The 14,133-nt window shown below is 39.5% G+C and overlaps 1 protein-coding gene across 4 annotated transcripts in view; it reads right to left on the bottom strand.

Moving 5' to 3' along the window:
- AOPEP (aminopeptidase O (putative)) overlaps positions 1–14,133 on the bottom strand; it is a 423,521-nt gene that overhangs the window by 128,482 nt on the left and 280,906 nt on the right. For all 4 annotated transcript variants that reach the window (XM_055578991.1, XM_055578990.1, XM_055578989.1 and 1 more), the window contains 2 exons: positions 9,006–9,108; positions 8,270–8,377 (listed from right to left, as the gene is read on the bottom strand). In XM_055578991.1, coding sequence (XP_055434966.1) covers positions 8,270–8,377; positions 9,006–9,108 — 211 coding nt within the window. The remainder of the gene's footprint in view (positions 1–8,269; positions 8,378–9,005; positions 9,109–14,133) is intronic.

The raw sequence follows: 14,133 nt of genomic DNA, 5'->3' as shown, positions 1-14,133 counted from the left end.
TTTATAGTCTAACTCTCACATCCATACATGACTACTGGAAAAACCATAGCCTTGACTAGACGGACCTTTGTTGGCAAAGTAATGTCTGGATCACACTGAATCACAAAAACTCAATACCTCAAGCATCCCTAAGACATGAAGCTTGTATCTGCAGGGAATGTTTGTCTACAGTGCTAAACATTCTTCCATCCTGTGCTCCATCCAATCCAAGAAGACACTTGGTCTCACCAGGGTAGTCTTTGTACCACCAGTGGAATCAACTCAACCGGTCCTTCTTATTCCATTCATACACATAATCTCATGGACATGAGTTTGAGCAAGCTCCGTAAGTTGGTGATGGACAGGGAAGCCTGGCGTGCTGCAGTTCATGGGCTTGCAAAGAGTCGGACATGACTGGGCAACTGAACTGACACATAATCTTAACTACAAAATACTAGTTTTCCTGGTTCCATTCAGAAATTGGCATATACACCTGGAGTGGACTAATCATAGAAGCCTGTCCCCATTTTCCACAACAGAATGTTTAAGAAGACGGATGTCTCTTTTGAGTATTCCTTCCCTTACCACTTCTTTTCAATTCTTTCATCTGTCTTCACTCTTTACTTCAGCATGTTGGCATTTTTATACAAGCAACTTACAAATATCAATTGGACAAGGAGGGTTTTCCTTGAAGACTGATTCTAGGATCATTAACAGGACTTAAGGCACTGATGTGATGCAGGATCACTGACAAAGTCCATTAGCAACAAATTGTAGAGCCCTAGTTTCTTACCACTAGAGTATGCCTGAAAATATAAAAGCCAAAGACACAAAAATAACAACATTCCTGCTATTTGGACAGTGAGTTGGGGTGAAATTTTATCTAGATCCTTGACAACTGTTGCAAGCCAATACTCTAGTCAAAAAATGTATTCCTTGGGAAGTTTTTCTTTTTTTTCATTTCTTATTCTCCTAATAATCTATATACTGACCAGGTCAGCCCTAGATAGCTTATTTTGGTTATCACCTAAAAACACTAAATTAAGCATTAAAATTTTTTTTAAATGACACTAATTTTGGCACATGGTTAATTTGGTAATTATTTTATAGTACTGGTGAAAGTTTTCAACAAAAAGCAGATGCATGTAGCTTCTCCTGGATAAACTGACTCTGGCTTGATATTTACATAGAACTAGGAATTTCTGTCAGAGGTTTTATGAATAATCACTATGGTCATAGAGAGGGGACAGTATGAGGGACAATACAAATAATCAAAATATTGAAATAAGGACAGTGATGGCAGGATAAATGCTGAAAAGAAATGAAACAGTCAGGAATCAGTCATTGCTCAAGAGAGCAATTTTAGTTGAGAGGTAGAAAGATGATAATTCTGAAGTACTGGGTAGATGAGGTGTTCAGAAATGAAAGGATTCAAAAGTCAATTGGAAAAAGAAGAATTTGAAGATCTTTGTATAGAAACTGAATCATGGCCTTCCTCATCAAAAACTAACTAGCAATATCAACAAAACACTATCCATTTTCAAAAAGTTAGCAAAAATGTCACTGCTGCTGCTGCTGCTAAGTCACTTCAGTCGTGTCCGACTCTGTGCGACCCCATAGACGCCAGCCCACCAGGCTCCCCCGTCCCTGGGATTCTCCAGGCAAGAACACTGGAGTGGGTTGCCATTTCCTTCTCCAATGCATACAAGTGAAAAGTGAAGGGAAGTCACTCAGTCGTGTCCGACTCTTAGCAACCCCATGGACTGCAGCCCACCAGGCTCTTCCATCCATGGGATTTTCCAGGCAAGAGTACTGGAGTGGGGTGCCATTGCCTTCTCCGAAAAATGTCACTAGCAGCAACCAAACAAGGAAAGAGTACAGCCTATGGCATAAACTTTAAAGAAAAAACTAAAGAAAGAAACATAACATTCCAAGACAGCCTCCAACCCTCCCTCTGCACCGCCCCCTCCATCATGCTTAGCTGTAGTGGTACTGGTGAATTGCCCAAACCCCACAAGTTCTCACAAATACCCACACATTTGGAAAAAACACAGGAATATCTTTATTTTTCCTCTCTTTTTGTCTGTGGAGGGACTGAACATGTTTGTCCAATTGAGATGAGCAAAACCTGGGAAATAAACAACTGAAGATGATATTTTATGAACTGTACAGGTTCTAGGGCTCCAAGCTGAATTGGAAGAACAATATTAATTGGGAGAATAGCTGCAATGGAAAAAGCAGCACCCAAATTAGGTGAAGAGAATCTTGGATGGGAAAACTTTAACAAAATTTCATGAGTTGGTGGAGCCAAATTCTTACAATAAAGGCTATACACAGCTCCAATGGAGCTCTTCTCCTCCACCTCTCCATGCATAATATCCAAGCTTCAAACTAGAGTTCAGAGGGGAAGAAAAACATGTCTAAGAGAAATTGCAAAAGAAATTGAAGATAATGTTCCAATACATATGAGAATCAACACAGGATCAGGACTGTGCAACTCATGCTGAGAATGAGCAAGAAAAAAGTATGGCAACTATGCAAACCAATACAGCAAAAACCCACATAAAGAGAGAGCTAGAAATAAGAAGCATAATGTAAAAGACAAAGAATCCAGTCTTGAAGAAAACATAATCCAAGGCACAGAAGAAAATTCTCCACAAATGCTTTACACTAAAATATAAATTAAAAGAAAATAATAATAACATGGCGTGGCGCTAGAGGGGCCGAGAAGAGCCACCCCACATCCAAGGTCAGGAGCGGCAGCTGCGCTTCGCTGGACCAGCCTTGAGGAGATAGCCCAGGTCCAGGGTCAGAGAAATCCCAGTAAGACAGTAGACACTGAGAGGGGGCATCAAAGGACAGACAGACAGAAACCACAGTCCCAGACAACTAACCAGTCTAGTCACATGGACCGCAGCCTTGTCTAACTCGATGAAACTATAAGCCATGCCGTGTAGGGCCACCCAAGACAGATGGGTCATGGTGGAGAGTTCTGACAAAATGTGGTCCACTGGAGAAGGGAATGGCAAACCACTTCAGTATTCTTGCCTTGAGAACCCCATGAACAGTATGAAAAGGCAAAAAGATAGGACATTGAGAGATGAACTCCCCAGGTTGGTAAGTACCCAATATGCTATCGGAGATCAGCGGAGAAATAACTCCAGAAAGAATGAAGAGACAGAGCCAAAGCAAAAACAACACCCAGTTGTGGATGTGACTGGTGATAGGAGGAAGGTCCGATGCTGTAAAGAGCAATATTGCATAGGAACCTGGATGTTAGGTGAAAAGACATGATGCTGGGAAAGATTGAAGCGGGAGGAGAAGGGGACAATAGAGGATGAGATGGTTGGATGGCATCACTGACTCAATGGACATGAGTTTGGGTAAACTCCAGGAGTTGGTGATGGACAGGGAAGTCCATGGGGTCGCAAAGAGCTGGACATGACTGAGCAACTGAACTGAATAAGAACATAAATTCAATGAAATGAAAACTCAAAGACAAGATGACAAAACAATAAAATGAGAGGAAGAGATTTCAAAGCAAAGGGAATAAATTAGGGACCAAAATAATACCACCATAGGAGCATTAATAAAATGGAAACATCAAGAAAAAGAATAGCCATTAAAGAAAAATAATAATACTGTTATAAACAATAACATTAATAATAAAAATAATACTGCTTGAGATAAACATATTCTGTGAAGAACAAAAAGACAAAAGCAAATAACTAGAAAATAACATGTATGGAGGACAACAATGGTATGACAAAAATAACCAGTAACCTTGAAACTCAGCATCCTGTAAGGGGGAAAAAAAAAACGAATGTGTTCAAAGATACAATTAAGATAATTTACTGAAACAAGGAAGAATAGATGTTGAGTCTAAATATGCAGTGTTTTCCAGGGAAAAAACAAAACAAAACTGATGCAGACTCATGAACACCTAGTCACTTTGGATTAAATTAATAAACATCAAAGGTAAAGAATTCTTCTGTCATCTGAGTGGTATAAAGAGGAAAAAACAGACTGACTTTAAAAGTTTCAACAGCAGTATTTAACGCCAGAAGGTAGTTGAGCAATAGCCACAATGTTCTGAGGAGATGAAAATATGACCCAAGAATATTATACCCAGCCAGTTTGTAACTCAAATATAAAGGCAACAGGCAAACATTCTCAAGCAACTTGAACTTCAATTTAACAACAAAATTTAGCCAACAAAGTGCTGAATCAAAAGAAAGCATTCATAAATATAGAAGCAGGGTAAAATGACTGTTAGTGAATAATGAAATCCTTTAAATACAGAACTAGGACTATACAACTGTGAAAATTACAGTAACATCACACACTGTAAATGATATAAACATGAACTATGTAAAAATATTAATTAAGAAAAATCTAGAACCAGGAAAAAAGTAGTTGAAACATAACTACTGGTTGCCTCATCTTTTATATTAATGTTAATATAGGAGAATAAATTGACACTTTCTAAAATTAAGATATATATCTAAAAAGGAAAAAAAGAACAATTTCAACCTCTTAAAGATTTTTTGTAATTGTGTTTCTTAACTGTAGAAGAATCTTTTAGGAAATGATCTCTCTTATATTTATCTTAAGCTCAAGAAAGTCTTTTATATTCAGTTTAGTTTCTTTTTCATGTGTTAAATTCAAGTAAAATAACATTTAAAACATTTTTTCATTAAAAGCACATAGTCTATTTTTATAAAACTATTTCTAAATACATCTATCTATAAATGTGTGTATGATCAGGCACGTAGGAAATGGCAACCCACTCCAGTATTCTTGCCTGGAAAAACCCCATAGACAGAGGAGCCTGGTGGGCTATAGTCCATGGGGTTGCAAAGAATGAGGCACTACTGAGCAACTAACCACACACACACACACAACATATATAGAAAGATAGAAATGGATAAAAGAAATGCAACTTCTAGAATGATGTTCACCTACTATTAATTATAAGTATTTATGGATGGTGAGATTTTGAATGATATTTACATTCATTGTATTTTTCTGTATTGTTTATTAAATTTTTTATAATGAGTATGTGTCAGTTGAAAGAGCAATAATTTCCACACTTACTGTGGGATTGGCAGAAGGACAGAAATAGAGAGCAATAGCATTTAGAATTGAGAGACCAGAAATAAACTCTTACGTTTACGGTCAACTGATTTTCAACAAGGATGCCAAGACAATTCAGTGGAGGGAAAGACTAGTCTTTATGACAAAAATGGAAGTGAGACAACTGGATATTCACACACAAAACAAGGAAGCTGAGCCATCTACCTTACACCATATACAAAATTAACTCAAAATGGGTAGGAGACCTAACTATAAGAACTAGAATGACTAAGCTCTTAGAACAAACATAGGAGTAACTTTTTAATTAGGCAAGAAAATATTTTTAAGTTATGTATCTGATAAGGAACTTGAATCTAGAATGTATACTCTTACAACTCAATAATAAAAGACAACCCAAAGGAAAAATCAGAAAAGGATCTCAATAGATATTTCTCCTAGGGCTTCCCAGGTGGTGTTAGTGGGTAAAGAACCTGCCTGCAAATGCAGGAGACATAAGAGCCACAGGTTCAGTCCCTGGGTGGGGAAGATCCCCGGGGGGAGGGCACAGCAATCCACTGCAGTATTCTTGCCTGGAGAATCCCATAGATAGAAGAGCCTGGTGGGCTACAGTGCATAGGGTCGCAAAGAGTTGGACATGACTGAAGCAATTTAGCATATATGCAGACATTTCTCAAAAAAAGATATACAAATGTCCCATAAGTCCATGAAAAAATCCTCAACATAGTTACCAGAAAAATGCAAATTAAAACCACAGTGAAATACCATTCACATCCACTATGATGGCTATTATCAAAAAATAAAATGACAAGTGTTGGTACGGATGTGGAGAAATTGGAACCCTTGTGCATTGCTGGTGAGAATGCAAAATAATGTAGCCCTTGTGGAAAAACAGTATGGCAGTTACTAAAAAAATTAAATCAGTATATAATGTAGCAATTCCAGTTCTAGGTACATATTCAAAAGAATTGAAGGCAGGGACTCGAACAGATATTTGTACACTAATGTTCATAGCAACATTATTCACAAGAGCCAAGACGGGTAATTAATGGATGAGAGGATAAACCCAGTATAGTATATGTATACTATGGAAATATTGATTCTTAAAAAAGAATTAAGGGAATTAATTCCCTGGCGATCCAATGGTGAGGACTCTGTGCTTTCACTGCCAAGGGCTCAGGTTCAGTCCGTGGTTGGAGAGCTAAGATCCCACAAGCTATGTGATACGATCTAAATAAATAAAAACCAATAGGAAGAAAATTCTGATACATGCTATACAACATGGATGAAACTGGAAGGCATTTTGTTAACTCAAATAATCCAGATATAAAAGGACAAATATTATATTATTCCATTTGCATGAGGTGTCTATAATAGTCAAACTCAGAGACAGAAAATAGAATGGTGGTTGCTAGGGGCTGAGGGGAGGGAAGAATGTGGAGTTATTGTTTAAGGGATACAAGTTTCATTTGGGGAAGATTAAAATGTTCTGGAGATACATGGTGGTAATAGTTGACAACAATGTGAATGTACTTAATGCATTAACTATACACTTAAAAATGGTTTAAATGATAATTTTCTTATGTATATTTCATCACAATTTAAGAGGTTAGAAAATAAAATTAAAAAAGAGAAATGAAGTACTGATACATGCTACAACATGAACTTTGAAAATATATTAAATGAAAGAAGCCAGTCACACAAGGCCACATATCATGTGACTCCATTTATACGGAATGTCCAGAATAGGCAAATCCATAGAGCCAGAAAGTGGGTGATTGGTTGTGTACAGCTGGGGGGGAGGTGGAAATTGGGCAGTGACTGCTAATAGGTGTGGGATCTCTTTTGGGGTGATAAAAATGTTCTGGAATTAGCAGCAATGGTTGCACAATATTATGAATATACTAAAAACCACTGAGTGACTGGTATACTTTAAAAGGGTGAATTTTATGGTATGTGAATTGTATCTCAGTAAGGCTGCTATGAGAAAACAATAAAGCTATAATTCAAAAGAGTTAAACAAAAGTAAAATGGAAAGTTTGGTAGAGGGAGCACTAAGTGTTCCACGGAAAGCTGTTACAAGAATGGCCACGGTAAACCTAACGCACTCCTTCAACTCTGCAGTATCTTGGTGAGAAGAGGTTTGGGTTGGTCAGTCCCCCAACCATATAAGACTCCTGAGCCAGTGTTCAAGCTCCCTTTCCTAATACATGTTTAGAAATATGCCCCCTTTATCTCAACCAAAGAATAAAAAGACTGTGGAGACACGGAACAGCTATCTAGTCGTGTTACTCATGCTCTTCCTTGCATGTGTGTTTGGATTACACATACACACCCTTTGCATCTAACATTGTGCACAATTTGACTTCAAAACTGTATATGAGCACAATTGTGACACACACACACACACACACACAAACACAACCGTCCAATCTGTGCTGAGACTGCATCCTTTATTCTCCATCAGCTACGAGTGCTGTTTTCAGCGCCTCTGCCTCTTGGATAACTTTCTCACTATGTGCAGCTCGACCTAACACCTGGCTAAACTGACAGAGGCTCTCTCTGACAGGCCAGGCTGTCTGAATATTTCAGTGTATCTTGTTTTTAATCTATTTATCAAATACATATGGTGCACATACTGTGTGTGAATCAGTGACTGGTGAAATGAAGAGCATGGACTGGCCTTATTGAGCTTACGCACAGAATGGAAGGGAGAGAAAAGAAACAAATGAATCCGGAAAGGAAAATATAATTATGAAGAATGGTGATGGCAATGAAGACAATGAAAAGGGCAGCGGGTAGAGAAGAACAGGGTGGACGCATTTCTGTTCCGCGAGAGGGACTCTGGGATTGTGGTGTTGAAGCTAAGACAGAGGACGAGAAAAAGCCCACCTTGCAAAGCTCATTCCAGGTGGAGGAGAGAGTGCAAATCGCTTTGTTTTTGGTTTTCAAGTTCACTTCAGGTGCAACTACCCACAGCCTTGTGCACACAGGACAGTTCTGGATTACAGCCTGTCCTAAAAGACCGGGTGATGACCCTCCCAGAAACACTTCTGTGTCCACTTCATTAACTTCCTATTTTTCCTATTGCACTGAAACGTAAATCTTTTCCCTACTTTTTAATACACAATCTAGTTACCACATGCCACACCCTCTCCAGCTGTATATCATGGAGTCAAGAGGACTCACTAATTACCTGAGAAAGAATCAGCTGCCCATGGAAAGTGTGCACAAACTTCCTTAAAAATGAAAAATAGGTGTCCTCTCCAAGTCTTTTGGCAAGGAACCGGAGAAGGAAATAGCCCTAGAAGGAAGGAAGTAGAAAAAAAAGATGCCCATCATGGGTTCATCAAAAAAATACTTAGAAAATCAACTCTAACTTACCCACCAGCACCTTATGCTCACCTAGAAGGTTTGGACTGACCTGCCCAGGCAGCCCTTTGCATTGTTACTAGTAGGGCTGGGTTTGGAGCTTAAGGAACAACTACTCTGTTTCAACCCATTTGTCACTGTCTCATTTGCCCTTAGCTTACATGAAACCTGGATGTCCATTACGGACAAATAGGGAAAAGGGGCCCAGCTCCTCTCTCCTTTAGCTATCAGAAAAGGATTTTACAAATTAAAATACTTAAAAAAAAAATCACTCTGGTCTTCTAGTAGGAACCTGACAGCAATTTTAAGATTCTGCTCTTCAAAGCTGATGTGAAGTGGGGAGAAGGGAGGTACAGGGAAGGGAACAGTTCCCCTTCCTTCGATTCATGCTTCATGCTGGGCGTGAAATGCTTTAACTGTTGGACGATCAGAATCTGCTCAATCAGATGTCATTTACAATGTTGACGATATGTTTGTTTTGCCCCAACCTTGTTACTAACCTTCACTGTTCACATGTAAAATCTAAAAAGTCCTGGCTTCTGTCACTCAGAGAGGCTTACCTTTAAGTAATGAACCTGCATGAAGACCTTCTCCGGATTAAGCCCATGTCTGATGATAGACGATCCTGAGTCACTCACGTGGCCAGTTTTTTCTTTATTGGGTCTGAAATGATGCAGTAAAATTTTCTTTAAGTATAGTATATTCTTAACTACTTGAACCACAATATTGCCTTATTTCTTCTTTACAGAGTTGCCCAAGAGTGTCAATTCTATTCAATAGTGCCAGGTAGAATTTTAAATGGTTTACGTTATAAATTCATATACTGAACAAGGAGGGACTTTTATTTTGGGTTGGCAACCTGAGGTTGGCTATTGGCAATATTTTACATCACCTTATCCAAGATTAACGCTTGCCAGACCCTCAAGGAATCTAAGTTCCAATATGAATTATTTAAAAAACTATACACTTTTCTTTTCGTGGGAATGTTGGACTGGGAAACACAGTGGAAAATGTAGCTTTGCTTGGAAGAGTAAAGAACTTATATATTCCAAAAAATTCTGAAAGCCCCAATGTTATCCACTTCTCTTGATTTGCATTTAGTAATTAAGGCTCCTTTAAGAAATATTTGTACTCTGAAGCCATTTTAGAATCACAAGAGCAAAACAAGAAGAGGCATAGAGGCCCATGTTTTTAGAACAGAGAGAGACATTAGTAATCACATACTTTAACCTCCTCATTTCACAAATGAGAGAAATGGGCACCCAGAAATTAAGTCTGTATCCAAGGTCTCACAGCTTGTTTTGATTCATGGTGACATTAAGGATTGAAACCAGTCTTCTTATTATCCATCAGAGTGTTTTCCATTAAGCTCTATGGTTTTAAATATTTTTAAAAATTTCCTTAATAAAATATAATTGTGTTACAGTGACAACTCAACAACTAAATTCAAAGTAAGTGACAAAGCATTTACAGCTTTTAGCTGTTCGACAACCAGTCACTTATTGGACAAACTCTGAAGAGCATGTGCTGGGGTGAGGGGAAGGCAAGGGCTGGCACGTCAGAAAGGCAAGAGGTTATTTTTACTTTTAGTTATATATTTGGTTTTTGTTGTTTTAAAATGTATTTTATTGACATTGAGTTGACTTACAATGCGTGTTAATGTCTGCTATACAGCAAAGTGATTCAGTTATACACACATATATATATTTTTCATATTCTTTTCCACTATGGTTTAATTACAGGATATTGAATATAGTTCCCTATGCTATACAATAGCATCTTGTTGTTTATCCATTCTATAGATAATAGTTTGCACCTACTAACCCCAAACTCCAGTTCTTCCCTCCCTACTCTCCTTGGCAACCACAAGTCTGTTCTATGTATCGTGAGTCTCTTTCTGCTTCATAGATAAGTTCATTTGTGTCACACTTGAGATTCTGTATATACTACTACTACTGCTAAGTCGCTTCACTCGTGTCCGACTCTGTGCGACCCTGTAGACGACAGCCCACCAGGCTCCCCCATCCCTGGGATTCTCCAGGCAAGAACACTGGAGTGGGTTGCCATTTCCTTCTCCAATGCATGAAAGTGAAAAGTGAAAGTGAAGTCGCTCAGTTGTGTCGGACTCTTAGCGACCCCATGGACTGCAGCCTTCCAGGCTCCTCCGCCCATGGGATTTTCCAGGCAAGAGTACTGGAGTGGGGTGCCATTGCCTTCTCCAGATTCTGTATATAAGTAATATTATATGGTATTTGTCTTTCTTTCTGACTTACATCACTTAGTATAATAATCTCTAGTTGCATCCATGTTGCTGCAAATGGCATTTTTTTCATCTTTTATAGCTGAGTGGTATTTCACTGTATATATATATGGAGGGGTTATTTTTAAAAGCTAGTTGATCTTACAAAGTATACAGTCTTTGTAATCTGAAAGACTTAGTGTTGACTCTCAAACCTACTCCTTATTACCTGTTACTTACTAGCAGGTAACTTAAATTCTCTAATCCTCAATTTATTGATTTGCAAAAATGGGAACAACTTTACCTACCTCCCCAGGGCCTGTGGGGAATAATTGAAATAATATATGAAAAGCCCTTCATGAGGGCAAGGGATACATTACTCAATAACTTAATAAAACTTTCTAAAGTCATTAGCAGTAAGTCTTGCTGAATTCAAGGTTGGTCATCAGACGTTAGAGGCAGTAGATTTCAATGGTTCATCTCCTTAATCCTCTGTGCCCACCGACACAAAAATGGAAGGGTACTGGACCTGAACAGCAGTGCCTGAAGATGACCCAACTTGCCAAACTAGTCCCTTTGCAGTGTGCTCTAGCTGCCGAGCAAAGAATCCATGATTAAGTCTCTGCTGAATATTCAAATTCATTATCCCAGCAGACACAAGGCTCAGAACCAGCAGATACCTAAAGAGAGACGATGACGACCAGCCACTAGAGTGAATGTGCATAGTTTGAATTTTTCTACTTGATTCCTAGACATGACCATACTTGCAGGAATAACTGTTTAGTCCCTTTCATCTTCATTTAAGACTCCACTGAAAAGCATTAGCTTTATTCCTGCTCTCAAGTTTTTCCCGGAGTTGAATGTTTATTTTATAAAGAAAGCCGTGCTGGCTTTGATAGGAAAGCCCACCAGCCAGAGCCTTGGGGGTAAGGAAGACTTCTCAGAGTCAGCCTGAATTCAAACCAGTTTTCCCACCCCCAAGACAGACAGAGTTGTTTCTTTTGCCCTTGAGCCCTGAATGGAGACTGTTAGAAGGGGAGAACACTGGAAGACCAACCTAAATCTCTGCTCCAAAGGCTGGCTTCCAGGCTCAAGTTTCAAATGACGACTTTCGTTGGCACTTTTTCCCTTTGACTAAAAACGTCCTTTCAGGAAGCACTGCTCTCTTATGCTCCTCTTCCACCCTCTCCAAGTGTTCAAGAAAATGCTTTTATGCTGAGAGCATCCAAGGCAAATGTACAAGTCCCCAAGAGATTCCTTTTAAAGTAGACACGGTGCTGGAGAGAGCAGTGCCCAGGCGAGCTTCGTGAGAAATCAAAGTGGGTGGTTTTATAAAGAAAAGATACTCCACGAGTAGAAAAGGGATGACTTCCATGTCTGTGCTATTCTGGTTCTCATAAGACCACTTACTCCAAGTCTGTGCAGGGAGACAAAGCATAGAGAGAGAGCAGTAAACAAATGAACTACCACTACCTACAATAACAGGTGAGTCTCACAGGTGAATGAACTGTCACACCCAAAAAGACTACATGTGTGTGCGTGCTACCTCACGCTTCAGTCATGTCCAACCCTATGTGACACTATGGACTGTAGCCTGCCAGGCTCCTTGTGCATGAGATTCTACAGGCTACATACAAGTGTACAACTCCACTTAAGTGAAGTCAAAGAACACGTAAAACAGATCTACAAGGATAGAGATCAGAATAAAGGTTACCTTTGGGAGAAAGTATAAACAGAGTAGGGAAAATAGAGAAAAGTTTCTGGGATTGTGGGAATATTCTATGCTAATCTGAGTGGTGCTTTAATGAAGATAAAGAGCAAAAATCTATTGGGCCATCTAGAAATATCTGTGCACTCTAGTGTATATGTATTTCAATAAAAAAAAGTTAAGAAACAAATAGATGCACATGAAATAGTACACATTTTGTGAAAATAAGATGGACTTAGTCCAGAAAAGGGGCCTTGCTCTTCACGTGCCATGAACACACGATTAGGGTTAACTAAGCTCTCTACACCTAAGGACTAGTTAAACAAAACAAATGTTAATGACATTGTAAGAGGCAGCAGGAACTGTGGCCTAATCTACTCCTATTCTCATCTATCTTCTTCGCTGCCACTTGTACAATTAAGTCTGAAAAGTCAAACACTCACTTTCCAAGTGTCCTTGCAGTTACCAAGAATCGGAAGACATAGTTCAGGACAATGAGAAAAAAACAGATGTGTGCTGTGGTTGGTAGTGAGGTTTTGGGAAAGCTTTTGCTTTCTTTACTAAAGGGGAAATATCCCCCGAACATGGTGGATGGGACTGCAGCTGCCACTCTGCAACCATGAGGCAGCAAATCAACATGCTGCGGAGACTGGGATGGAGTGAAAGAAGGTAAACAGTCTTCCAAGACTACCTGCCTCCACACTTACTGTAAGAGAAAGTAACTCCCATTTGTTTTTAAGTCAACATTGCTTGACTATTCCATTAGCTGAAGCCAGATTCATTGCTAATGGATGGAGAATTGAACTAATACTAATAGCTACCATTCCTGTTATCTCCCTGTGCTAGGTACTCTGTCTAGCTTTTTATGTATCATGTACTTGTACCCTTACAAGAACCTAATGGGGTAGGTACTGTGATGATGCCCATTTAAAAGCGGAGGAAAGTGAGGCCTGGAGACAACCACAAAGCTAGTAGTGGCAGAAGTGAGGCTGGAACCCAGGTCCATGGAACACCAAAGTCTTTGCTGCTTTCTGAGGCCCCCACCTTAATTGTGCCAAATACTAAGTGGAGAATCTTTGACAACATGTTTCCTCTCCCTGAAGCTCAATTTTCTCACCTGTAAAGAGTGTGATTAGGCTCAGATAATGTAAAAGCACTTTGTAACATAAAAGTGTTAAGCATCTCTTCAACATTTTACACCAGTGTTTATTTCCTTGGCTGGAATACATGGAATGTGAGAGATCAAGTTACCAAGGTCGTTTGGGCTTAAATGCCCTTGGTTTCTGTTGTACCTGGCACCAAATGTAACAACCGAGATTGGCATGACCTTTCCCTGCCCACCTCTTTCCTTTTCCACTCACTCTCAGAAGCAATATAGACATTTAAAAAGCTGTCAGATGGCAGTGATATTTGATACATGATTGGATTTGGAATCAAATCTCCTGAAGAAAGAACCAATTCTGCAGGATGATTGCCAATGGTGGGATTTGAGAAAAGGCCTCCAAAAGGTGCTCAAGCATGTCAGCTTGGGCCTCAACACCTACTGCTCTGCCACAGCCCAGATGGGCCGTCTGCCAGCGCTCTCTGTCTTGTACTCCTTGGCATGAAAGCGAGAGCCACAACACAGCTTCATCTGTAAGCCTGCTACTTCGGTGCTTCAGCCAGGGACAAAGCATCCCAGAAATGAGACAGAAAGGGGTTGATCAGCACCCCAACATCCCTGCTCTATCAGTGGCAGCTG

Source organism: Bubalus kerabau, chromosome 4, assembly GCF_029407905.1.
Source record: "Bubalus kerabau isolate K-KA32 ecotype Philippines breed swamp buffalo chromosome 4, PCC_UOA_SB_1v2, whole genome shotgun sequence".
NCBI lineage: Eukaryota > Metazoa > Chordata > Mammalia > Artiodactyla > Bovidae > Bubalus > Bubalus kerabau.
The sequence above is the reverse complement of the archived record's forward strand: the minus strand, read 5'-3'. Positions and strand labels throughout refer to the sequence as shown.